Raw genomic sequence first — 26,049 nt, 5'->3', positions numbered from 1 at the left:
TGATCTCAAATGAGCTGTACCAGCTAAAAAAAAAAAAAGAAAAAAAATTCCAAGTTTTTATTTTCTTATTATCTATATTCTTGATTTTTTATTTACATTGTTTTTATTTATAATGCTACAAAACAGTGGAATTTTGACATTATTTTGTCCTAGTTTCAACACCTTCACATAGTAAACATTAACATCCAGCGTGTGTTGGACTCTACTGGTCAACCACAGCTGAATATAAAGGGGAGATATTTGTAGGTAGTATTAATGAAACATGCAGGACATGTGCTCTCCAGGACCAGACAAGATCATCCCTGGTGTAAAACATTTATATGAATAACTGTAACTGAACTATGTCATGATTTACAGAATTATTAATGGTTCAAACTCAATTTTAAATTGAGTTTTTGTTCTTCAGTTTAACACATTGATCCTGCAGCTGCCTCATTTACAAATACTGAACTCAAATATTACTTTATGTGCTTATTTTAGGTGTACAGTACAATTACATTGAGCTTTAAAAATAATTATTCGTTAAAACAATGTCGAATATAAAGCAAACAAGCAACGTTAGTTAGCATAAGCATTATAGAAACGTATTACCTGATCGGTTCATGCAGGAAAATGTGATTTATTTCCGTTCTCTTGACTACATATATGAAAGTTGTTAATACTTGTGCTCATTATCCTTGTTTTCTTTAGACTTGTACATATTTTTTGGGCATATATTAACTAATTATCCTCCTCTTTGATAACTGTTAGCTTAGCTAACATCCACGCTACTTCTAAGGCCACGCCCACAGAAACAAATCTGTTTTAGATTACACTCGATTTTTCTTTGACGATTATTATTTTTTTTAAATGTATTTATTGATGACGGTTACGTATTTCTTCAAATATGAAACTAAATATTATGTGAATGTATTATAATGGGAAAAAAATAATTTAAAAAATATTTAAAAGTAGCAATACGTATCCAAGGCTCTGAGTCTCCATAGCAACGGGAGAAGTAAATATTCAAAGGCTGCAGGGTTTTAAATTTTACCCTGCTTTAATACACCTAGCTAGCTGTACATAAAGTTTAGTTACAAGATTTTCTACTATTATTTCACATTATATTATATAAATAATTCTATATGCATTATTATTAATATTATTATTATTATTGTGATTGTTATTTTTTTTATCATTAATATCATTCTATTTTAACATTTTTCATTCACTTTTCAATGTATTTGCATCCCCTTTTAGAAGCAGAATATTCTGCATTATATTTAACTTGTTTATTTTATTATATACTTTATATATATATATATATATATATATATATATATATATATATATATATATATAAGTTGCATGCAGTGCACTGTTTTGCTGCCGTGGCAACTGAGTTTCCTAAACTTGAGATTTTTGTTAAATCCACCTGATTGAATAGTGAAGGGAAAAGTGACTATTTTATTATTATTATTATTATTATTATTATTATTATTATTATTATTATTATTATTATTATGGCATGTGTAAAGAAAGTGTATCTTCATACATAACTTACTTCATACAAATCTCCATTTATCTAATGAAAAGATTATCGATTAGACCATATTTCCACTAGGGGGCAGTGCTTTCACATGACTGGTGATTCAATTAATCATTCAGACTTAAAGTTTAATCAATACAAACTATACTAAAATATTCATAAAATTAGGAATAGAATCATTTGCATCTGAAGACATTTATAGAACAAAATACATAAATAAAAGACAGTATAGGTACACTATGAAAAGGGTAACAAATCTATTTCAGGAATTGAAAAGTACAATGATAATTTAATGCAGAGGTTGCTTGTTCTCGAGGTTTTTTACTGTTAAATTGTGGCCATGCATTTAGTTGGTCTGCCCATGTGAAAATATTCTGTTTGTTAATTTGTTTTATAACTTTTGTGGTTTTTTAAATCATTATGATAAATGCTATAAGACAATCAAACTCTGTCATATTTGATGCTATATGAATTAAATTGAAGTGAATTGACTGGCTGATGTTAAGTACAGTGCTTTGACAGTTTTTAGACTTTCATGTTTCAACATATAGATCCTGAAAATGTCATTTCCTTTGCTGTGCTGGTCCTCTTTTGTCCCTGTGCTGCCTGCAGCTGTATGCAGAGATTACAGAGCGTGATGAGTCACATTGACAGATGTGTCATCGTAGGTGAACTGCACTGTCTGACTGCAGCCTGTCTGTGTCCTCATTCTGCAGCCCTGCTTTTTTTTATTTGTCCAACATTCACCTTTTCACTCCCTCTCTCCTTTGTCTTTGTTTCCTTTTGTCACATTTTCCTCTCTGTGAACCCACTGCCCTCTTCTCATCTCATCTCACCTGCTCGTGTTTTGGTGCTTTATCTGTTTACATTATTTTATAAAGTGTGATTGATGCTTTTTAGTTGATGCATGAATGTTGGGAACGGTTGTATCTCAAATGCTGAGTTGTTAGCTTTAGTGACGACTTGAAGAAGAGCATCTACATTTATAGTGAGCACATAGCTCACTTTTTAAAAGCCTGAGACAAACAATAAGAGCAAACGTCAAAGATATTTATGATAAAACCTCAAAGTTAAGTCCTTTAGGGTTAGAGGCCATGATGTGGCCCTTGGTTTAATTTGTCCACCAAAACACAAAATGACTCAAAACAATAAACAAAATGACAGAATTGTTCACAAAATGTATCAGAAAACACACACAAAAAAAAAAGACAGGGAAACTTCTCAAAATGATTAACAAAGCACAGAAAAGGACAACAAACGATGACTGATAATAGGTAAAATGTCAAACAAACAAAAGGAAGTAAAACAACACAAGATGACACAAAAATCACAAATATGATGACAAAGATATTTAAAAATGACAGGAAAATAGACAAAATGTCTCAGAAAATTCTCAAAATCACCCAAAACTACACAAAAGGACCAAAAATCATACAAAATGATAACAAAAATACACAAAATGACACAGAAAACCAAAATAGACAAAACCCTTTGTTCTTTTCTTATTTTTGTGCATACTAAATTCAAACCAAGTGAATGAGGGAATGAACTGTAGCAGACAGGGTGGACAATCTATGACAAAGCAGAAGAACTCACTGTGTTCAAACACCCCTTAAGTGTTCGGGGGAGGCAATGGGAAGATGTGGTGCACCTCAGTGAAAACAGGAACTAAAAGAGGAACTACTCAGTCTCTCACAAGCATGTATCCTATACCGACAGGAAGTGAAGAAACAGACAGGGTGTCCATTAAAAACAGACAAAACTACAAGCTAATTAAATTAAATATACGTAAATCACCAACAAAATACTGAACAATGACTAAAGCAGGACTAACAGAATCAGGATAAAAATCCAACTAAAAAAGGACTTTGTTTATGACCAACACAGTCCATGAACAACACATCACCTACTGACGACATCATTAACAAATGGACTTAAACAGTTTCAAAGTGAACAGAAACCAATCCCACTGACAGAACCGAAAACAAACGTCTTCCTTCATCACACGCCAAAAAAAAGGTCAGGTTACATCTAATGAAAATGACAAAAAAGATCAAAATGACCCAGTGTTCTCTAAGGTATCAGTCAGAATCTATAAGTGTTATTATAGGCTTTCTATTCAATGCAACCTGCTCAGAATTAAATAAAGAAGTATATTACTATATTGACTGGTTACAGGATGAATGATCTCAGATAATTAATGAGATCAACAGTTTGAGCCTCGACTCTGAGACCATGAACGTTTCATGTAAGATAACATCTCACCATCTGACAGCTGCCTATTTTCTGACGTGATCTGTTCTTCATTTTGACAGCATTAAAAAAGCAGGATTAAAATCCCACGTTTGATCATGTCTATGCTGAAATAAAAAGAGAGTGGTGCACAGAAAACAGCTGCAGAACAAGGTTTAGGTTTTGATGTTAAGATGTTTGATGGGTTTCAATGCAGGAAATCAGGATAATTATTAATTTGCATTTTCAAGGAAACACTTAGTATTATGGGCTGGTCTCCCTTGTCTCCCATGCACAAAATGTGGGACATGAGCACATAGGTTAGACATGACGCAATGGATGTAGGTCAAAAATCTGAAAACAACCAAAGACAATATTAAAGGAGGCACAAAAATCTTTAGTTCTATTTTTGTTGTCAAATGCAAGCAGGAATATTTTCAGTTCAACTAAAGCAGCTTTTAATCCCAGGATTTGAAAATTAAACGTGAGAATGGGAATTTAAAAGGGTGTGTGTGTGTGTGTGTGTGTGTGTGTGTATTGCAGTAATAAACAGTAAGAGCTCTTTTCACGTCTGTCAGTGCATCCGGGTCAGCTGCACAGGACACACCAGAGTCCTGCAGCTGTTAAAGGAAAGTGTGTGCATGTGTGCGTGTGGGTGTGTGTGTGTGTGTGTGTGTGTGTGTGTGTGTGTGTGTGTTGAATGTGGAGATCTCTCCTATACAACAGCAGCAGCCAATCACAGGCCTTGATCCTCACACAGAGGATAACACAAAGACGAGTTTGTAGCAGAAAAAGCTACGTCAATGTGAGTTTTCTCTGTGTTTATATATATATATATATATATATATATATATATATATATATATATATATATATATATATATACAGGAAATTCCTCAGACATTTTTGTTTACCAGAAGACAGAGGAAAACATCATTAATGGTCATTTTTCTAAATGCTGACATGAATGTTGGATCAGATATAATTTTTTTTTGTAATTTTCTGATCACAAAGGTGATTCATATTCAGTCTGAGAACTCCAATTGAGAAGTTCCTGATAACTCATAAACTTCTTATCGTCGTCTCCTGATGGATGATCTAACGATGCTATTCTGCTGCTTTACGACACAGATGTGCTTTCTTTGCCCTTCCTTGAGGTCTCAGGAGAGGTTCTCCTCTATATCTGCTGCTGTGCTTTGATACGTGTCTGACTGTGTTATAAAAGTCAGGAGGATCTGACTTTGTTTCATTCCGCCCTCTTGAAATCCTGCTTCCTTTAGTCCTGCTCATCTCAAAAAGCTGCGGGCGACCGAGTTTGTTTCCATTCTTAAATGAACGATGTGTTTGTTTACTTGTTTATTTTTAGAGCCGAGCACCACAAACGGAAAGTCTACGCTGATTATCTTGTTTCTCAGAGATAAGACGGAATTATCGAGTCAATCCTTTTCGTCTATGTCCTTTTGCTTTTCCATCATGTTTGTGTTATCTGCTGTTAGTTTCCTGCAAGCCTTTATCTCCAAGAAATGATCAGCTAACAACTTCATCCGTCTTGTTTTCTCAAAAGGTGCTTTGATCTGAGCAGCACAATGATGTTTAGGAGCCACAGAAGCTTCTGAGTCAATCCTTGTTATTGATATCCAGCACACTGGATGTTGACTAACTTATCTGAAACATCAACTGTATCAATTTTAAATTCATAAGCTTCTCTGTAACCTCAACTAATGTCACACCATGTCTTTTTTAAGTCACAACACAAGTTTCAATGAATCATCTTCTCTCTTATAACACATTGTGGCGTTCCTCAAGGCTCTGTTCTGGGTCCAGTTTTATTTTTTTCTTCTAAATGTTGTACAAAATTTGGTAATTTCTTATAAAAAAAAAAAGAGGAAAAAATCCCTTTTATGCTGATGATAAAGACATATACCTTTACTTTAAAGAGTAACTAAACCCCAGGTTTTGGCTATAAAGTGTCTTAATTATGGGTGTGTCTCCTGAAGTGGTTAAGAAACATATACTATAAAATCTCCAAAAAAACTAGTAATGTTATGCTAACTGGCTACTCAATACTCACAATACCACTCTATTCACAATGTGCTCTATTCTCCCATGCGCGTAAGTCAAAAAAGCCGTGCAGTGGCGCTGTTTTTGGCTGCGCGCTATTCTCCCCCTGTACTTAAGTCAGTCACTGCGTGCGGCCCTGAAATGTGGGCGCTCCCATTTAAATCTGGCTTTACGCGTATTCTCCCGTCTGCTTAAGTTGTTTTCCGCTTACGCGCTCCTGAACCTGGAATAAGTGCAGCGTCCCAGTAAGGGGAAACATTATATTGCACTAGAACTATGGACTTAGTTACAATTTAAGCCACATAATATTGCAACCAACAGCAGATTAAAATACTATGACAAAAATTTAGACAAGAATCAATCAAAAGGAAAGTGTTTATTTGTACGGTTGCCGTACGGACAACCCCCGGTGCTAATGGTACGGTTACGGAAATACACGTACGTAGCGTCTTAGGGTTAGGGTTGGGTTTAGTTTAGTCTCTAAACTGGCCAATGACTGACCTATCACGTGACCTAAACTGGCCAATGAGGAGCGCTGCAAATGGATAGAATGTCGGTATATTGATACGTCAACCGTACGGATAGCGACTGCCAATCAAAAACACTACTTTATACCCAAATAAATGGTTTTGGGGGTTTAGTTACTTAGATTTACTCCCTAAATAACTAACATGTAATGGAAGACAATAACAACCTAATGCTGGTATCAGGTAATAATGTATCCTTTTGAATTGGCTCCACTAGAACAACATGTGAAATGGTCTCTAATGACACTTTGTGCTGATAGAGAGGCATTTAAACCTCAGATTTTGTGTTAGTTTTATTTGAAATATATTTTCACATTTTCCAGTGTTTGATGCTATTCTCTGTTCCTTTTACCACTTCTTGTCTTGACGAGTACCGCCCCCTCTTTTTATGGATCCAGTATATCTTTTAGCCGGAAACGACAATGTTTTTAATCATTTAAACAAATCTTCAAATCTTATTTGTCCAAATTCAAATATATAAAAAAAATATCTTTAAAAAAGCTTTAAATGATGGATCAATATGCACTGGCATTGGTTATCATACCTTCAAAACTTCAGCCATGACGACAAGCGAATAATGCCATAGGAATGGATTAAAATGATAAGACAATGACTAAATGTCCGGCTTGGTTTCATAACGATGTCCTCAGCAGCACGCACAGAGACAAAGCTGCCTCTGAGGAGGTGATCACTTCATTGATATTTTATTGGATGTCTTTACAAACTGATCTGATCCTCTTACAACGCACAGCTCAGTGACCCACAATACAGGATGGACTCATGGAGACTGTTACATAATGAGCCCAGACCTGTTACCATGTGAGGAAGACTTAGACACAGCGACCTGCAGCCATTCTTCATATAACATCATCTTTACATTCATTGGATTTGGATTTGATGGGTTATATGTTCTATGTAAGCTTTCCCAGTAAGAATGAGAGAAGATTTAGAACCTTTATATCTATCTATATGTGTGTGTGTGTGTGTGTGTGTGTGTGTCTCAAATATCTCAGCGCATCACAATCAGACTGATCTGAGACTTTCAACAAGGCTGCTGCTCGGTTCAACAGTGTGCAACGTCGGATTTGTTTAGCCCGCAATGATACCGTTCATGAACATTGTCTTAAATGCAGCTTTGCAGAACAGCTCAATGTTGACAGGTAGTCATGGTAACTCAGAATAGGTTAGAACAGCGCAATGTTGACTGGTAGTCATGCGAATCGGTACATTTACATTTAACATTTAAGATTTAGATTTAACATTTAGATTTAGATTCAACAATTAGATTTAGAAACAATATTTTCCATTTAAGATTTAGATTTACAATTAACATTTAAGATTTAACATTTAAAATTTAGATTTAAAATTTAACTTTTAAATTTAACATAAATCTAAAACATTTAGATTTAATTTTTATGTTTACGCATTTTTAACAATGATAGGAAATGCTGTTTTACATGAATTTACATGAATAAATGTTCAAAATATGTCAGCTATGAAACAGTGACCCATCAGTAACCCAGACTGAGGCACATCTGATCAAATTTATGAAATTGATTGTAAATATTCCTAATGTCCTGGATATAATTTAAAATAAAACGTGTATGTAAATAAACCCATTATGTAGGATTGGTTTGATGATGATGACTCACTGCTGTTCACATGTGTTCAGATGTTTGCAGTGTGCGTGCGTGCGTGCGTGTGTGAGTGGGAGGAGTCAGTGTGGGTGGGTGGTACCTTTAGGACAGTGCACACACTCCTCCTCTGATCTCAGAGTGTGTGTATGTGTGTGTGTTCTTCGTACTGGAGGTCGGACGGTCTCCATCAGCTGCTCCATCCCCGCTGTGTGGCTCCTTGGGTCGGATGCGTCCTTTACGCGCGTCGCTGCACAGATGGAGAATGGGATCATAGGAAGGTCTCACACTGCATGAGTTATGAGAAGCAGCTCCATCCCAGCAGAGGTTCCCCTCTCCGCCTCCCTGAGCTGAGGAACGGCGGAGGATGAGAGCTCCATCCCCAGCGGGGACCAACGCGCTGCTGCTGCCCCAGAGAAGCGGCTCTCACTCGGACTCACTGCGCTCTGCATCCGCCTCTGCATGAAAAGTGCGGCTCTTACACACAGGTGAGCTGCTCCCAGAACACTTCTGTCTGTTTGATTTAGTATATATTTAAATAACAGCTCACATTAATTACATTTAGAAATCAGTTACACTGAGGTCCTGAACTCCTTAAAGAAAGAAACATTTGCAAACAAAGTGAAATGAAAATATACGTTATACTGTACTTTATCGCAGAAGTAACTAAAAAAAAATAATGCTTAGTGTTTCCCTACATTCAGAAACACAAAATAAATGTGCAATTAAATAAAAATGGTTCATCAAACGATAAAAACTGATGAAAACTGAGCTAAATATTGTCTCCAATATCTTTAAACCGATTAGATTGTGTTATAATTCTCTTTAAAATAAATTAAGTGCTTAAAACAGGTCTGTGACCCACTTCAGGGCCCCGAACCACCAGTTGGGAACTGGTTTGGACCTTTCTTCACTCAATAATACAGCAGCTCTATAGCACAGCAGTTGTATTCCATCTAAAAAATATCTCTTTAAAATAGTTACCAATGTTTTAACTAAACATACATCAAGTTTAAATGTGGCATTATGTGTGCATTATTTCAATTACTTATATTTTTTAAACCGTTTTTTTGCATTTAAAGTTTAAAAAAAAAAAATAAAAACAATATGTAAACATCAGGGCATGATCAAAGGCTGTAATTGCAGCTTTATGGATTTTCTCCATTTTCAATAAAACATCTTTATTGAACACAAATTCTTCAATCTTTTTTTTCAATGTGCCTCAATGTTTGCAAACTCTAAATTTCTTTTAAACCCTTGTATTTTACATGCAGGGTGATTTATTTATTAATTAGGTTTACATTCTTTTTATTCCATGTATGATTAAATCAAGTAATTTATTTTCTTTTTTTCTACCATGTCTTCATATCATCAAAGGTCAACACTAAGAGAAGAACAACTTTGTATGTTTTGTTCTTGCAAAAAACAAAAGTACTAATATGTTTAATATTTTCCTAATAGATTTATTCCTCAACTTTAAAGACTTACAACCAAGTTATCAACAAAACACACATTATCTGCACTTCCAGCAAAACTAACATTGCCTCAAAATGTCAAACAGAAAAAGATGTTCCTCACATAATAATCAGCGTTCGATGGGCTTTGAGCCAGTTTTATTCCTGCTGTGTTGCAGATGCATTACAAAGTGTTTTTTTGACCAATAGATGGCATCAGCACAAGTGGAAGCTTTAGTTTGGTTAATTAAATTTACTGGTGTAATTGATTTGATGGATTTAGGGAATGTTGCATCTGGGACTTGCTTCGTACCAAACTTCAAAAAGCAAGAACACAGTTTTTCTTCATTGGCGTTCAGGGGAATTCTTGGGACAACATGTACATTTATTAAAGCCACTTTAGGCTATCGCTTCAGCTAAAATAAGACTGAAAAACATTTGTTTAGAAACATGTGACCAACAGTGACCACATGCTCAGATATCATGATAAATACTTGTATTACTGAGCAGTTTGAGTTAAAATCAGCAACAAAGACTTGATTGTTAAGGCATTTTATCTGCAGTGAATTTATGTAAATCACGTGGTTCATTTTTGTTATTATTAGAAGCACATTTTATTTTAAAACATGTCCCATGATGGGTTTGGGATTTAGCATTTAATCTCAAGTGGGCCCAGTGCCCCAGTTTGCACTTTAATGTATAAATGAATTACATAAGGAAGCTACAATATCCATGCAATAAATCCAAAATGTCAGTCCATGCTGGATCTTCACTTATATTTCCTTCATTTTGTGACCAATTTTCTATTTAATTTGGTGAAACTTTGTGGGGAAAAAACCAGAGGATTTTGAATAAACTGAGTTCTTTCAACATTAAAAATGACTGTCATAATGTGATATACTGTATGCATGGGAAAACTGTGAGCACTGCAACTATTGTGAGTATGTGTTTATTTATTTGTTTGTTTGTCTGTTTGCAGGATTAGGTCTAAAGTTCTTAATAGATTTTGACAAGATTTTAACCAAAGATAGACGTCACGGAAGATTCCATTTAATCTCGATCAATATACCAATTTTTGGATAAAACAGAAATATCTTTATCTCATCATTGGTGAAATTTCAAAAATGTGCATCTCGGTTTGTAATTGACCGATCTTTACAAATTTGACTCAGTAATGTCAGATTGGTTCTTCTATTATCTCACACAGTTTCATCCGGGTCGGATGAAGATTGAGCATTTTATCACAATTTTACAAAAAATGGGATCTCCATAAATTTGGACCTACTGTATAGTTATTAATGGTGATATACAGTACATGTCTTCTGACCCTTTATAGTGTGAATGGTCATGGTACCATTATCAGGTTCACTGATCTAGATAACTTCCAATATCTGGTATTCGGCTGAGGTTTGGAGATTTACGCTCCAAGGACTTGTTGAGGCTGAGATTTTTACAACTGAATTATTTGGTAAATTACACAATCATTCATGTTTTCTGCCCTTTTTACTTTCTTCTGTGGGTTCTAAAGAGCAGCATTTGGCCACCGGGGTTTGCATTATAGCAGACACATCTATTGAGGTGAGACTTTATGCTTACCCTGTTTACCTTTTGAAGTCTCTCTTCTTTCTGTTTCTCTTCAGCTCATTCTTCGCGATGCTTCCCTGATGAACGTTCTCAACCTCTGGATTCTAAGAAGTGAAACCACGCGGGAGGTGTCGTCCCCCGGCAGCACATCGTTGTAATCCTCGGAGCAGTAACTCATCATGGGGACGGTACTGTCGCTGTCCCCCGGATCCCGCAAATCAGGTTATTATGACAACCGCCCTGGCTCCCTCAGCCACTACCCGAGCCTCAGCACCCGATCTCTCAACAGCCAGAAGGAGCGCGGGCTGAAGAGGGGTCAGTCCATCTTCCTCCCAGCGCTCACCTGGAAGCGACTGGTGGCCTCGACCAAGAAGAAAGGAAACTCCAAGAAAAACCCGGGCGGCGTCCCTGTCGGCCTCAGGGACCCTCTGAACAACAACAACATCAACATCTACCAGAACGACCCGGTGCTGCACCTCAACCGAGAGAATGTGAAGAAGTCCCTGTCATGTGCCAACCTGTCCAGCTATGAAGGCCCGCCCGGGTTGGGACTGGGAATCGGCTATGGACTGGGAATTGGTCAAGGTCACGGATATGGTTACAACAAACCCCCGCAGCTGTCCTCGTTGAAGAAAGTCCCCCTGTTGACGGCGAGCTCGTCCCCAAAGCGTGTCATTGTGCAGGCGTCCACCAGCGAGCTGCTGCGCTGCCTGGGGGAGTTCCTGTGCTGTCGCTGCTACCGCCTGAAGCACCTTTCTCCGGCCGACCCGGTGCTGTGGCTGCGTTCCGTGGACCGCTCGCTGCTGCTGCAGGGCTGGCAGGACCAGGCCTTTGTGACGCCTGCCAACGTGGTCTTTGTCTACATGCTGTGCAGGGACGTGGTGGACGGGGACCTGGTGTCGTCGGAGCACGAGCTGCAGGCCATCCTGCTCACCTGCCTCTACCTGTCCTACTCCTACATGGGCAATGAGATCTCGTACCCGCTTAAGCCCTTCCTGGTGGAGGCGAGAAAGGAGGCGTTCTGGGACCGCTGCCTCGCCATCATTAACGCCACCAGCTCTAAGATGCTTAGCATTAACGCAGACCCGCACTTTTTCACGCAAGTATTTGCTGAACTGAAGAGTGAAGGCGGATGCAGCCCCCAGGACTATAGCCGGGTGTTGGATCGGTGAGAGGAGGGGCTGCGGACCGCATGCCTTCGCGTACACTCATGCACTCGTAGAATTACACTGGAAACAAATGTGTTTGTCTCTTTGAAGTTCCCCCCTGTCCTGCCAAACTCAATAGACTTACTGAGGGTACTTGTGCTTTTATTTTGAAGGGAGGCTTATTTGTTTTCTTCCTGTGATATGTTTCACATGTTTAAAGTTCTAATTTCAGGTGTTTAAATTAAACACACAACCTCAACTGGTGGTTCAAGAAACTCCTGCGAGGAGACGTTGCGATTCGATTACATGCTGATTACATTTGCAACGACGCTGGTGTCAAATTCCAAAGTATCAGTGCTGCAGTCAGACAGATCCAGAAGAAAGTGAGTACTGAAGCTGCAATGTTACAGAAAAGGCTTGTAAGAGACATAAAGATCAACTGCTCCCCTTGTGGAGCATCGGTGTATTAACAACGAGGGCTGCAGACCACGGTTTTCATTCATTATCGATCAAATGACGACTTAACACTTAAGAACTACGTATTTCTCCTTGAAGAATATTGTTTACCAAATGCAGACATCGAAAGATGATAAAGTATCATGAGTTATATAGATAACAGGTGCTCTACCCACTTCAAACAGGCTGTGCTTACAGATGAAGAACTTTCCCTATAAAATTAAAAATGGACGACATCTTTTTAAGCTACAGAGAAAAATCTAGATTCCAGTTTAGCCATGTTTGCTACATCAGTGTTTCTCAAATGAGGGTACGCGATGGCACTACAGGGTGTAATTAAGAGAAAGTGGAAAATTTACAAATCATAGCATTAAAAATAGTTTGTTTAAAAATGATAATCATAATAATGATGATGGAAATGATCTTGATTAGAACATGGACTGAAAATACTAGAGTCAGTCTTGGTCCCACACCAAGCAGATGATTGGAAACGACAAAAACTATAGAAATAAGTCTATCTATTCAGGAGGCACTAATTACCAATTCTTTCCACTTATTTACAAAATAAGATAATGTAATAATATGTTTTCACTCATTCATTCCATCATTATGCTCTATAGTTGTTATTTCACAGTATTCTCAGCAAAATGTTGCGGTCAGACAAAGGGGGTACGTTTGAGAACTACTGTGCTATGTCATTGTTGCTTACACGATTGGCTTTCATTGAAATTCCAGTCGATTAGTTTGAATGGTGATTGGTCGATTATGATTCCTTAATAACAAGTCCTTCAACCAATTGGTATTTTTTGCTATTGTCTTCTTGCAACAGGTTTTTATTTTAAATTGGCTCGTACAGGCCCATGTTTGCTGCCTTTTATCTGCGTTTACGTCAGTAGCCGAGCATTCGTCCACCTGTCCCATGTGACCCTCGTGGTCATCCTCACACTGTGCCCGGATGCCGTGACCACTCTCACTGGCTTTGTTGGTCTGTGATAAATGACACAGCCTATATGATCCTAGCTTCTCCTGCACGCCACAAAGAGCCCCCAGGAATACAGTCCTAGCATCTACCGCTGGCTAAGTCTGTCAGACTGACAGGCACAGCTGAGAACTCATGTAGGTTTCCTGCAAAGCAGAATAAACAGCCGCTGTCTGTTGGCACAGTTGCTGTTTTTACGTTTGCACTTGTTCGAACCCGATCAGCTTTAGTTCACGTTGAGGAGAGTGTACGGGACTGTGTGTGTGTGTGTGTGTGTGTGTGTCATCAGCTGTTTACCCTCCTTTGTTCCCATTGTTCTTGTTGACAGGGCAACCACAGCAGTGCTATTAATGAGATTAGCAGATTAATCTAGCCCCGCCCCTCTCTAACAAACATCCCCTTCCTCTTGGCCGGTCGGCCGGTCAGAGGATAATCCAGGCCACGTTGGACTACACAGACCTGTAAACACACACGCGTGCGTTTCTTTCTCAATAGTGTATTGTGCACGATGCACGTGAAGCGATGAGGGAAGTGGAGCTTTCTTCAAGCACGAATTATGAAGGAATTATGAAGGAATGATGGAGGAATGATGCGTCTGATTTTGTCCCACTTTCTCATCGGTCAACTGTAAAAAAAAAAGGCCTCCAGGGCCTCCGCTCATGTCGTTATCTCCAAGAGAATCACTCAGATGACTAAACCTTTAGTTTGTGGCGCACTGACTCTCATGATGTAGTTTGAGGACACTGTCTTTTTTTTCTTTTAAGACTTTTGTTTTTTGGATCTTGTTATTCTATATCTGCCCCAACTATCAACTACTAAATATCCAACTCTAAAATAATCTGAAGAACTTCCCTAGTGAGTGTAGTCATTCTGATCAAATCAATGTATCACTAATTTAGGGACACTTATTACACTTTTTACCCACTACACTGCCCATGTCACAATTTAATTATTTACTAGAGATCACTAGAAATCAGTTCATCAAAGTAACAAGAGGCAAGTCCTAAACTCACAGTCATTTATGTACAGTTTGTCAAGCATTGTTAAACATTACTTTAACGAAACTCTTTGGCTGTGTTTGAAATGGCAGCATACTAACGTACTACTCATAATTCACATTAAATAGTATGGAAAGATGGAGTACTTTTTTAGGTATGCACGGTGAGCGCACTAGTCATACTCATCCGCCCCATCATGCATTGTGAATGGAATGTAAAATCGTCTTGGGACCGGCTTCAAACTAAAACATCCCCTTTTCAAAACAAAGCATCTCTTGTTGTCTTCTATTAGTTTTTAAACGCTTTTAAAAATAGGGCTCTTGTTTTGAAGTTAACCGTAAGTTTCATCAGTAGTAAATGGCTGACCATATGGAATATCCAAAATGTCGGAATGGAATGTGTTTCCGCGAGTTTTATGAATCAAATGCCCACATGATGATATTCTATTTGGTCACTTTCTCGCTTAAAATGAGTAATCGACAAAAATAACAGGTTGGCGCCTCCATATTTACCATAGATGTAATTTGGGCGACCTTGCCTGTGCTGTATAGAGTCAATGAGAAGCTCCTCAGGTCGTTTTTAAAAGCCTCCATCATTCCCTCCCCCGCTTTATGTGTTGGCGAGTTTGCTTTGATGCTGCTTTGTACCACAAGGTTGTATGATAAGCGAGCATCCTCCTGGGAGACGTGACCTTCACACACATGCACAGAAACACTGCAGTAATCCAGCCCTAATCCTTCCACCTAATCAAATAGAGCGGGACGCACAGGATGAAAACGTGCAGGAATAAGTGAACCACTCAGGATCAGATGAGGTTTGACGCGTGTGTTTCTACAACGCTTCAAGCTAAGGTTTGAGATCCAGGAACATCAAAGTTAAGGGTTGATTTCCAGGACCATTAAAGCTAAGGTTTGAGATCCAGGAACATCAAAGTTAAGGGTTGATTTCTAGGAACATCAAAGCTCAGGTTTGATATCCAGGAACATCAAAGCTCAAATTTCATATCCAGGAACATCAAAGCTCAGATTTGATATCCAGGAACATCAAAGCTCAGATTTGATATTCAGGAACATCAAAGCTCAGGTTTGATATCCAGGAACATCAAAGCTCAGGCTCGAGCTGAGAGATCGAGCAGCAGAAGCAGTCTTTCTCAAGATGGAGAGACGTCTCTGACTGGGAGCCATGTTGGGATGCGGTCACTGGTTCTCTCTCTCGCCGCTCTTTCCTCAGCTTTGACAAGGGCACTAGTGTCCTCCCTCCTTTTCCTCCCCCACACACACTCAGCTGTTGTTCGCCTCCTGCTTTATTAGATATGACACCCCGTCCCCACACCCGCCTGCAGTGGCTTGTGAGGCACAGACTTTTTCAGAATCACATTCACAATCATAAGAACGTGACAGAGCAGCTACTTCACCGTTGGACAGGGTGGATTTCAATGGTCTCACCTTTCCTTATAACAGACGTCATGTGTTGTTTCTAGATTGTCCTTTAGGACTAAAATGAAAAAGTAAATGATGGCTGCACATGACGACTCACAGACTCAGATGGAAGCTGCTTGCAGTCTCTTATTTTGAAGGTATACTTTACAGGGGTGTCAAACTCATTTTAGTTCAGGGGTCAAATACGAAGCAGTTTGAGTTTAAGAGGGCCACAGATTTATTGTGAGAAAAAGAGCAAATTCAATATTATTGTGCCCTGGTTTGCACTTCCACATATAAACAGTATATAAATGATATACTGTAAGTATGTTAATATAAAGTATGTGAGTATATTAGTACCTGTAGAATCTTCACTTTAATTTCCCAGATTTTGAAAATTTAGGGGCATTTTGTGGAATAATTTGAGAAAAATTTGCTAGATTTTGGGAAAATGTAGTTCTTTCAACAATTTGAGATAAAAAAAAAAATGACTGTTGTCATGTGATATAATAAGTGGAAAACTGAGCTCTGCAAATATTGTGGATTTTAATAGATTTTTTGTATTTGGAGGTGCTGAGATATCTACAACTGGATTAGTTGGTAATTTACAAAATGTTTCATGTTTTTTCTATCATTTTTACTTTTCCGAGCAGGCCGAATTTGATGCTCTAAAGGGACGGATTCGGCCCCCGGGCCTTGAGTTTGACACGTGGTTTAGAAGAAGACTCTGTTGGCTCATGAGCACCCCCTACATGAGGCATGAGTACTGCCTATAATTGATAGTGAGACAAAACATTTTACACACATATTTATATGAAATACATCATCTAGATTATTGAAAGTCAGGGCCTGTAATGACAACCTCCTGTCACTGTTTACTGGTTATTGGTTAAAACAGTGGTTCTCAACTGGTTTGGATTCAGGACCAATCATCAGTTGTTTTTTTAAATACAGAAATATGCTTTAAAGCTAAAATAAGACAGAATAAGATGCAGGCCTAAAAAGAAGTTGTAATCAGTGATGCTAAAGATTGAAATATTACCTTTAAAAACTACTTTTTAGTCATAATGAGTCACAATCTCAGCTGCTTTCCTTTATGTACCCAGTAAAATGTTTGCTATCCAATAAAAAGGGGTCCCAAACCACTGGTTGAAAACATCAGAGTTAAAAAAAACCACGGCCATGATTAAAGTCTAACTGAAAGTCTGTCCTGTTCAGCCAATCAGAGAGCAGCGGCCTGATTCCAGCTCTCTCTCTCTGCGACATCACCATGTTTTAATGACGTCTGTTTTAAAGGAAATCCAGCTGCTGCTGCTGCTGCTGGTCCAGATGTTAAAATCAGTTTAAACTGGGACGTTTTGGGTCAAATTGGACTAAATTTCCAGGTCAGCTGATGGTTTGGCAGTAGTTTGTGCGTGAGAACACAGACAGCGTGTGAACATGTGATGAAGGATGTGAAAGAGTTCATTCTTTCTGCTGTGCACAAACACCTCAAACTAAACTCCCACGTGTTGCATCAAGATGATTTAGTTGTTCTTTTTATTAACCTACAAATGAACCAGTGGCCTGTTTATTATTATTTACTGTTTCACACAATGTCAATATTGCCAACAATACTCGATCAAAACCAGAGAATTTGTCAGGGACTACTTTTAGCTGTGGATGGTTACCTTTCAAAAGTAAAGCACAGCCTGTAGCAACTGTGTAGTGGGTTTTTTTAATGGTATTTATATATTATTTTCTGTCTATGATTTTTCTGGGGAGGGGGGGTAAAATTACCCTTTTATGAATTTTATCCAGACTATTTTTTCTGTGTATTTTAAATAATTTTAGATTAGTTTTTTTTTTTTTTTTCAGAACTATAAAAAAATATTTCTAATTTAATTTAAAATGAGTAAAGGAAATTGAAAAATTTGACGTTTGATCTTATTCCCAAAGGCAAATATTGGTGTGATGATCCAAGGGAATGAGGGATATTGTATAAGATATCAGAAAACAGATTATTACCATAACTTATTACATTATCTGACTTCATTCTTTGTTTATTTTATTTATTTAAATGATTTTTATTGACAGTAGTAAAAAAAACACACACACACACATGGTTCTCATCCTCTGGCCTTCACAGCTCTGTGAGTTGTGTTATTGTGTGTGTGAAGTGTCGTACGCACCTTCAGACTGATGATGTAAATGTAAATATGTGTGTGTGTGTGTGACACAGACCTATGAGTAACGCAGCCGGGTGTGTGACGTCTGTAGAAAGTTTAGTTTTTTCTTTAATTGAACTGAAATCTCTATCCTACCGTAGGAAATGTAACATTAGCAGTGTTACCGGGATAAAACGACAATGTTGTTACGACTTTAGACTCAGACGTTGGATGATCAGCAGCTGCTCGAAACAACAAAAGCAGTTTGTGTGTAAAACAGCGAGAACTCTCGTCTACAGGGAGACAGATGAATATATGTCCTTAACTCCCCATCCTCTGCGTTACCGTGGTTACCTCCCTCAGCCATCATCTCTAGTGTGGCTCCAGACACGAGCAGCGCCTCGAGTGACTTTGGAAAACAAAAGAGCGAATCCCTGAACTCAGAAGCACTGACGATGGAGAAAACTTGAAGACAAACAAAATGTGAACATTTCCTTTACTTTGTTTATTTTTTATGACAGTGATGTTTACGATGTTCATTATTTAATAAAGTATTGAGCTGAAATGCAACGCTGGAGAGATTGTTATTTCTTCCTCAAAGGACATTAAGCGAAACTGCTTTTGTCTGCCAGACAGAACGCACCATAAACTCTACGCCCAGTTTGAGACGGGCTGTAAATTTGTGCCAGAGGTAAAAGAGCTTTAATGTTCAGCTCATGGGGCGATGGCTTCCACGCCACAGATGGTTGAGGAGGGGCCGAGGCGGTCACTGCAGTCAATCACTGACCACAGGTTGGAACACAGCCTCAGCAACACATACAGGCTGTGTTCAAAATCATACTACACACTCAATGAGTATATACTAGACATTTGCAACTGGTGGCCCAGGGGCCACATGCGGCCCTCACTCTGATTTTGAGCGTCCCCTGAAGTAAATGCACAAAACATACAAAATTGCAGAAATATACACTAGACAGCATAAACGCACACCAAACAACACCAAAATGAGAGAAAAATTACAAAACTACAACAAAAACTCAGAAAACGAATACACAAAAAATATCTCCAAAATCACAAAAAAATACACAAATTGGCTCATAACACACAAAACAACAAAAAACAAACAAAATGAGAGGTAAATACACTAAATGACTTAATAAACGCACATAAAACATCAGTAAAAACACACAAAAAATAACAGAAAGTGCAAAATATTGTATATTTGAATTATTTTTGTAAATGTCTGTATCATATTTGTGTATAATTTGTATATTATTATTATTATCATCATCATCATCATAATTTTTAGTATTATCTATCCTACTTTATTTTCTACTACTGTAATGTGTGCGTATCTGATCTGATTCTGATTCTGAAAATGAGGAAAAAAAATGACACAAAAACCAAAACAATAAATTACACCAAAAACACATGAAATGACAACACAAACGTATTGTTCTTCTCTGTATTAATGCTCAGATTGGTCATTATTCTTAAATGCTGATATGAATGTTGCTAATGGTGTTGATTGACTCAGATCTTACATTCAGCATCAGAATAAATCTATCACAAAAACATCTTCTACCACCTAAAGAACATCTCCAGAGTGAAAGGTTTAATGACTCAGAAAGATCAGGAGAAACTGGTCCATGCTTTTATATCCAGCAGACTGGACTATTGTAATGGTCTTCATCAAACAGCTACAGCTGGTTCAGAACGCTGCAGCTCGGGTCTTAACCAGAACAAAGAGGTCAGAACACATTAGTCCAGTTTTAAAGTCTTTACACTGGCTCCCAGTCAGCCTCAGAATAGACTTTAAAGTTCTGCTGCTGGTGTATAAATCTGTGAATGGGTTTGGTCCAGAATACATCAGTGACATGTTAGTCAGGTATGAACCCAGCAGGTCTCTCAGATCTATGGACACAGGTCAGATAGTGGAGCCCAGAGTTCACAGTAAACATGGTGATGCTGCTTTTAGTTGTTATGCTGCAAAGAAGTGGAACAAACTGCCAGCAGAGCTGAAGTCAGCATCACATGTGAACATTTTTAAATCAAAGTTAAAAGCACTTTTTTTCTCTACTGCATATGATTGAAAGAGAGTATTTTGGTCATGTTGTTGATGTCATGATGATTTTAATTGATTTTACTGATTATTTTAATTGATTTTACTGATAATTTTAATTGATTTTACTGATGATTTTAAATGTTCTTATTGATTTTAAACAATTGAATGTTTTATCATGTAAAGCACATTGAGTTGCCTTTAGTATGAAATGCGCTATACAAATAAATTTGCCTTGCTTTGCCTAATGTGGCCCTCGGATCAGAAAAATCACCTTTTTTCTGATCCTGCTGTGATAAAAGTTGCTACTATAGACTATAACATGATGACCGTTCTCACTGAAGTATACTTCCAATTTTCCCAAGATGCATTTGGAACCTACAACGACAAAAACCTGAATCACACTGAGGCTAAATATCTCCACTTTTGAAAGTTCTGAAAACATTTGAAGTGAAAAAGTGACCAAGTAGAATATCAACATGTGCTCATTTGATCCATAAAACTCATGTATACACATTTCATTCCGACATTTCAGAGATTTTTGGAGACAAGAAATCAGGTCCTCGAAATCACCAACATTTTCTCTTGTGTGTGGGGACGTTTGTTTGTTTGTTTGTTTGTTTGTTTGTTTGTTTGTTTGTTTTGGCAACATGTAAACGTGGCCCCACGATCGTTTCAGAGTGGCTGCTCCGGCCAATAGCGATAGAACAAGCAATGAACACGTAACATACGTGTTTCTGTGATCAGGGCAACAGTGAGAGAGTAAAACACGAGGCGCTGCGTTTGATGCTGTAAATGTCATAGTTAGAACTTTCCGATACCGATGTCAGACTTTTAGTGCCGTATCGGGGCCTTCCCGATACTAGTATCATCGGTATCGGCTTTGAAGGGACTCCAAAAATATGTTCATAATCACGTGATGATGAGCCGAAACAAACAAGGTTATACAATTACAAGCTCTGCCCATTCAGAGTGAGTCACAGACTATCCTGGTCTGAAATCAGCTTTAAATTAAAATATGATGTCATAGTCGTAAGGGTTTAATGGGCTTGTAAAGCTCTTTTTCTAGGTTTGGCAGTCACTTTATAAAAACATGTTAGAGTCATTCTGATCAGCAGATTTTATATTTTATATTTATCCTTTAACGGGGTCTAGTTTAATTGGTATCAAGTCAAATGAAAAAAGTCAATTTTCTACCTTTTTCTTCAACTCCAAGAAGAATAATGAAAATGAATCAAATGTGAGCTAGGAGAGAAACCTAGCAGGAAGTAGCGGCTAAAGAAGATAAATGACTAAACGAAGGTGGTGGTTGTTAGACCTGAGGAAGGTGAAGCCGCTGCTACCAAAGACAAGCACAGACAAAGAGGCGGAGCCGCAGATGGCTTCACATCTTTCTGCCGTCCTCTGAGGACACAAATCAGGAGCTGCCGTCCGTCCTCTGTCACACACTATAGAGTCCCCACAAAGCCTGGGCTGCCGCTCACAGGCTTTTATCAGCCCTCTGGGATCCAACGACACCAGGAAGGCAGCTGGAGTGCTTCCTATACAGAAGGTTTCCACAGGCTTTAAACTGTGTTAATGCCAGTCACATCACAAAGGACTGTTTACATCAGTCGTCTCATCAATCACAGAGTTTCTGTTTAATAAAGCCTGAGATTTCTCAGAGGATAAAAAACGAAATGTCCACGAGTCGCTGAATTCTACTGCACGGATACAGAAACCTGCAGTTTAGCACCTGAAGTAAAAAGTTGCTCATTCTGAAGCAAAGGTTACATGGGCGAAATTTTCATTAGAGACACATTTGGGATGTTGAGAATCATGGAATGTAAAGGTTGCAGTAGCTCACTTAATGTTCCATGTTAGCTGTGCTGCTGTATGAGCAGCATAAGTGCTGAATTCTGACTTATTTTTGTTTAAAATAGGGTTGAATAAATTCCAAAAAATGGACTATGATTAACTTCGGACTCCTGCAGGCCAGGAGGATGATCGCTTTATGTATTTTACCACCAATATGGGTGAAAGAAATGGAATCCTGTATTGTGTTGGAGGTAAAGCAGAGAGATTTGAATCTGTATTGAAACAATTAATGGATTTTCTTCAACAGCAGTGTGTTTGAAGACGTGTTGCTGTGTATTGAGCATTTTATTTGTTGTGCTGTAATTTTTCTGTTATTTATATATTTGTCTTCATTTGAACTTATTGTTTGTTTGTATAAAAAGGTGAGAGGTGTGTTGCATGTCGGGGTGTGGCAGAAATTTTGCTAAGAGCAATATTTCAGTCTATTAAAATTCAACTTTTTTGTCAAGATTGTTTTCTAACACAATCAAATAAACATGTATGTTTAAAGTAACAATATGAATGTGTGAAATACTTTAACAGTGCAGTGTTGGATGCATCTCTCTCTCTATAGGCATCTCTGTCTGTCTGTGTTGATGATGTCATCACTGTAGAGAGTATCGATGTCAGAATTTTTGCAAAAGTCACACAGTGATGATGTCATCAGTGCCAGCTGAGAGCAAATACGATTTTCAAGGGGGCGCCATTGAGTCATTTTGCCATTCACATGTCCAATTCCCCCAAAATATCACATTTTTTGTCAGTCCTAAATTTATGCGTTCAAATTTAATGAGTTTTTGAGCGCGTTTAGGCCCTAAAGAATGCTCTTACTTTTTGTAAGAATAATAATAATAAAAAAGAGGTGCATTATAATAGGGTCCTACACAACGTTGTGCTTGGGTCTTAACTAGTGGGACTAGAATACTAGGATTTTTCTGCTTTATTTAGCAATACACACTTTATATTTCAGTGGGTAAAATTTCATCTGAAAACAATATGTTAAAAATGTGTCCCTATTGAAAATGCCGTCCGTATAAAGAACACCAAACTGATTTTATTTAGTATTAATCGTGATTCTATGGAGGTTGATATGTGTCTTCAATCACTTCAATCAAAAATAAATATTTACAATCAAAGAACTAAAATATAAATTCTTCTTTGAAAATGTTTTTTTTTTTTTATTGATTGAATAATAAAGACACAAATCTACCTTCATACGAGTCGACCTGCACGAAGATTTTGTGGATAAATCTTTACAGTTAAAACACCAAACGTGCAAAAATCATCAAATTAATTTATTGCAGGTTTCACGACTAATCCTCACATAAACTGACTTTTGCATTGATGACACACACACACACACAAACACGCGCACACGCACACACACACACACACACACACACACACACACACACACACACACACACACACACTGAGTTCCTCCAACATTTTGTGATTAGTAAGCACTTCAGGCTGATGGAGCCAAAGTCAAAACCAATCTCCCCCCTCATGTTACTGTAATCTGCAGCATGTGACCTGCTCTCAGACCGATGACGGAGGGGAGGCTGGAAACCCTGCAGTGGAGGATTTGGAGGCCAACGCAGCAGTAGCAGCAGCTCTGGGACTCATATTATATTCCCACTGGTAAATCCTCCAAATCATGATCCAATCCTGTCTGCTAATCTCACACAGAGAAACACCAGCAGGTGCTCGTGTCTTTGTGAAGGAATGGCATCAAGAATAACAAAGAGTGCTTACCAGGGTTGGGGTCAATTACATTTTTTTAATTACAATTACTTCTTCAGTTATCTATGTTCAATTACAACTCAATTATGATTACAGTAACCAGCATTTTTTCCAGTTACAATCATTACTTTTCTCCTGAAATAAAATTACAAATTACGTTCTCAATTACTAAAGCTCTATTACAATTAATCACAATTACTGAGTCTAACGTAAATAACCCCATTTTTGCACATTTTTTTTTTTGCATTGCCACCGAAATTTGGGTATTTTCACATTTTTCTGATTTTTATGCCTTATCTAAAAACACATCCACATTTTTATTTCCATTTGAGCCTCTTATGATAGCCATATCTCCCAAAAATGTCCAATTCTTTTTTTATTATATTTTTTTCTTACTATATATATATATATATATATATATATATATATATATATCTAAAAAAAAATCCAAAATGTTTCTATTTTTATGCCTTATCTCAGAATGTTTTTGAAATACATTTTTATGCATTACGAACCTAATCTAGAAAGAAGAAAAAAATCAAAAAATGTTACAATTTTTATGCGTTATGTAGATTTTTTTTTTTTTTTTTTTTTTTAACAAAATACATACAATTTTTGTGTCTTATGAAAACTTTATTTCAAAAGAATTCCTACATTTTTCAACTTTTATGCCTTATTATGGCCTTATCTCAGAAAAAAAAAAATTCCCGTTTTTAGCATCTTATGATAGTCTTTGGCCCGTATCTAAAAAAATCCAAAATGTTTCTATTTTTATGCCTTATCTCAGAAATTTTTTATAAATAATTTTTTATGCCCTAATAACCTAATCTAAAAAAATAAAAAAATGTTTACATTTTTATGCCTTACTTAGATTTTTTTTTTTTTTTTAAACAATACCTTATTTCAAAAGAATTCCTACATTTTTCTACTTTTATGTCTTACTATGGCCTGACCTAAAATAAATGTTCAAAATGTTTCTATTCTTATGCCTTACTATAGCCTTATCTCAGAAAAATAAATTCACATTTTTCCCATTTTTAGCATCTTATAATAGTATTTGGCCCTTATCTATTAAAAAAAATCCATATTTTTTCTATTTTTAACCTTACTAGCCTTATCTAAAAAAAAAAAAAAAAGTCCAAACTATTTCCATTTTCATACCTTGGCACTGACTGTTTTTCTAGAATTTCCATGACAATTACAATTACAAAGACAATTATCTGAACTTAATTACAACTGAATTTTGATTATCACAGCAACAGATTTTTAAAAAATACAATATATTTGAGCCCAACCTCGATTCTCACTATTTATAGTGAGATGAGACGAGATTGGAGCTGTCAGAGGAGGAAATGATTGGAGTTGTTTTCAGAATAAAAGGCTGCAGAGACAGCAGCTGTGAGTGTTATGAAGGAACAATTGAAGGGATAATTACACCAACGCTACAATTTTTCTGTGTCTGTGAACCAGAAGCCTCACTCTGATGATTAAACCACTCATCTGTGTAAAAAATGTGCACCCATGCCTGAAGAACGCACTCTTTAATCAGTGATGGAGAGGCTGCGGAGCTGCTTTCACACTTAATTGATAAATCAGGGCTTTAATATCAATGATTAAAGGATTACGCATGAATACACTCCAGGTCATAAGCTGCCTCTGGGTTAACATGTTGATAGTCTGCACACACCGTTAACGTGTGGCTCTTATTTCTTGGTATCACTTTTACAAGGTAATGGAAACAGAAAAAGTTCAATTATAGTACGTGAACTCGGTCAAGGAGGAGCTACGTGTTAGACTAGCTTCTACAATCAAGCCCAGTGGTAGAAATCCATGAGAAAACACTATTAGATAAAATCCCAACTCCTTATTTCTAGAACTGCACAAAGAGGCTGAAAACTGACGGGTGTAATATCTATTCTCTTCTTCTCACTAATGTGACCTCCCACAACAGCAAAACACTGTGAACGATGGTAAAAACGATGATATGTCAAACTGTCACTTCATTTGACGAATAAAAGCTAAATGAAGTTTTAATAAGTCAGAAAGATCAAAGTGGTAAAAACTCCAGCATAATAACAATCACGTGTTACAGTTAGATCATGTTATTTTCTCTCTTCAATCAGTTTCCTGAGAAAGAGTTAAAACGTGCTCCTGCTCGTTCACACACAGCCATTAAAGCGGCGCCAGTGACGTGAGAGTTGTTTGTGAACGTGTGAATTGGCGTCAAAACACCTGCGAA

The 26,049-nt window shown here is 37.4% G+C and overlaps 1 protein-coding gene across 1 annotated transcript; it reads left to right on the top strand.

Moving 5' to 3' along the window:
- Nucleotides 1–8,138: 8,138 nt before the first annotated feature.
- LOC114472700 (cyclin-dependent kinase 5 activator 1) lies at nucleotides 8,139–16,270 on the top strand. The gene is made up of 2 exons (XM_028462018.1): nucleotides 8,139–8,470; nucleotides 11,077–16,270. The coding sequence occupies exon 2, from the start codon at nucleotides 11,200–11,202 to the stop codon at nucleotides 12,190–12,192; it is 993 nt and encodes a 330-aa protein (XP_028317819.1). The 5' UTR covers nucleotides 8,139–8,470; nucleotides 11,077–11,199; the 3' UTR covers nucleotides 12,193–16,270.
- Nucleotides 16,271–26,049: the final 9,779 nt, after the last annotated feature.

This window comes from Gouania willdenowi, chromosome 11 (genome assembly GCF_900634775.1).
Source record: "Gouania willdenowi chromosome 11, fGouWil2.1, whole genome shotgun sequence".
Classification (NCBI taxonomy): domain Eukaryota; kingdom Metazoa; phylum Chordata; class Actinopteri; order Blenniiformes; family Gobiesocidae; genus Gouania; species Gouania willdenowi.
This window is presented reverse-complemented; position numbering and strand designations above follow the sequence as displayed.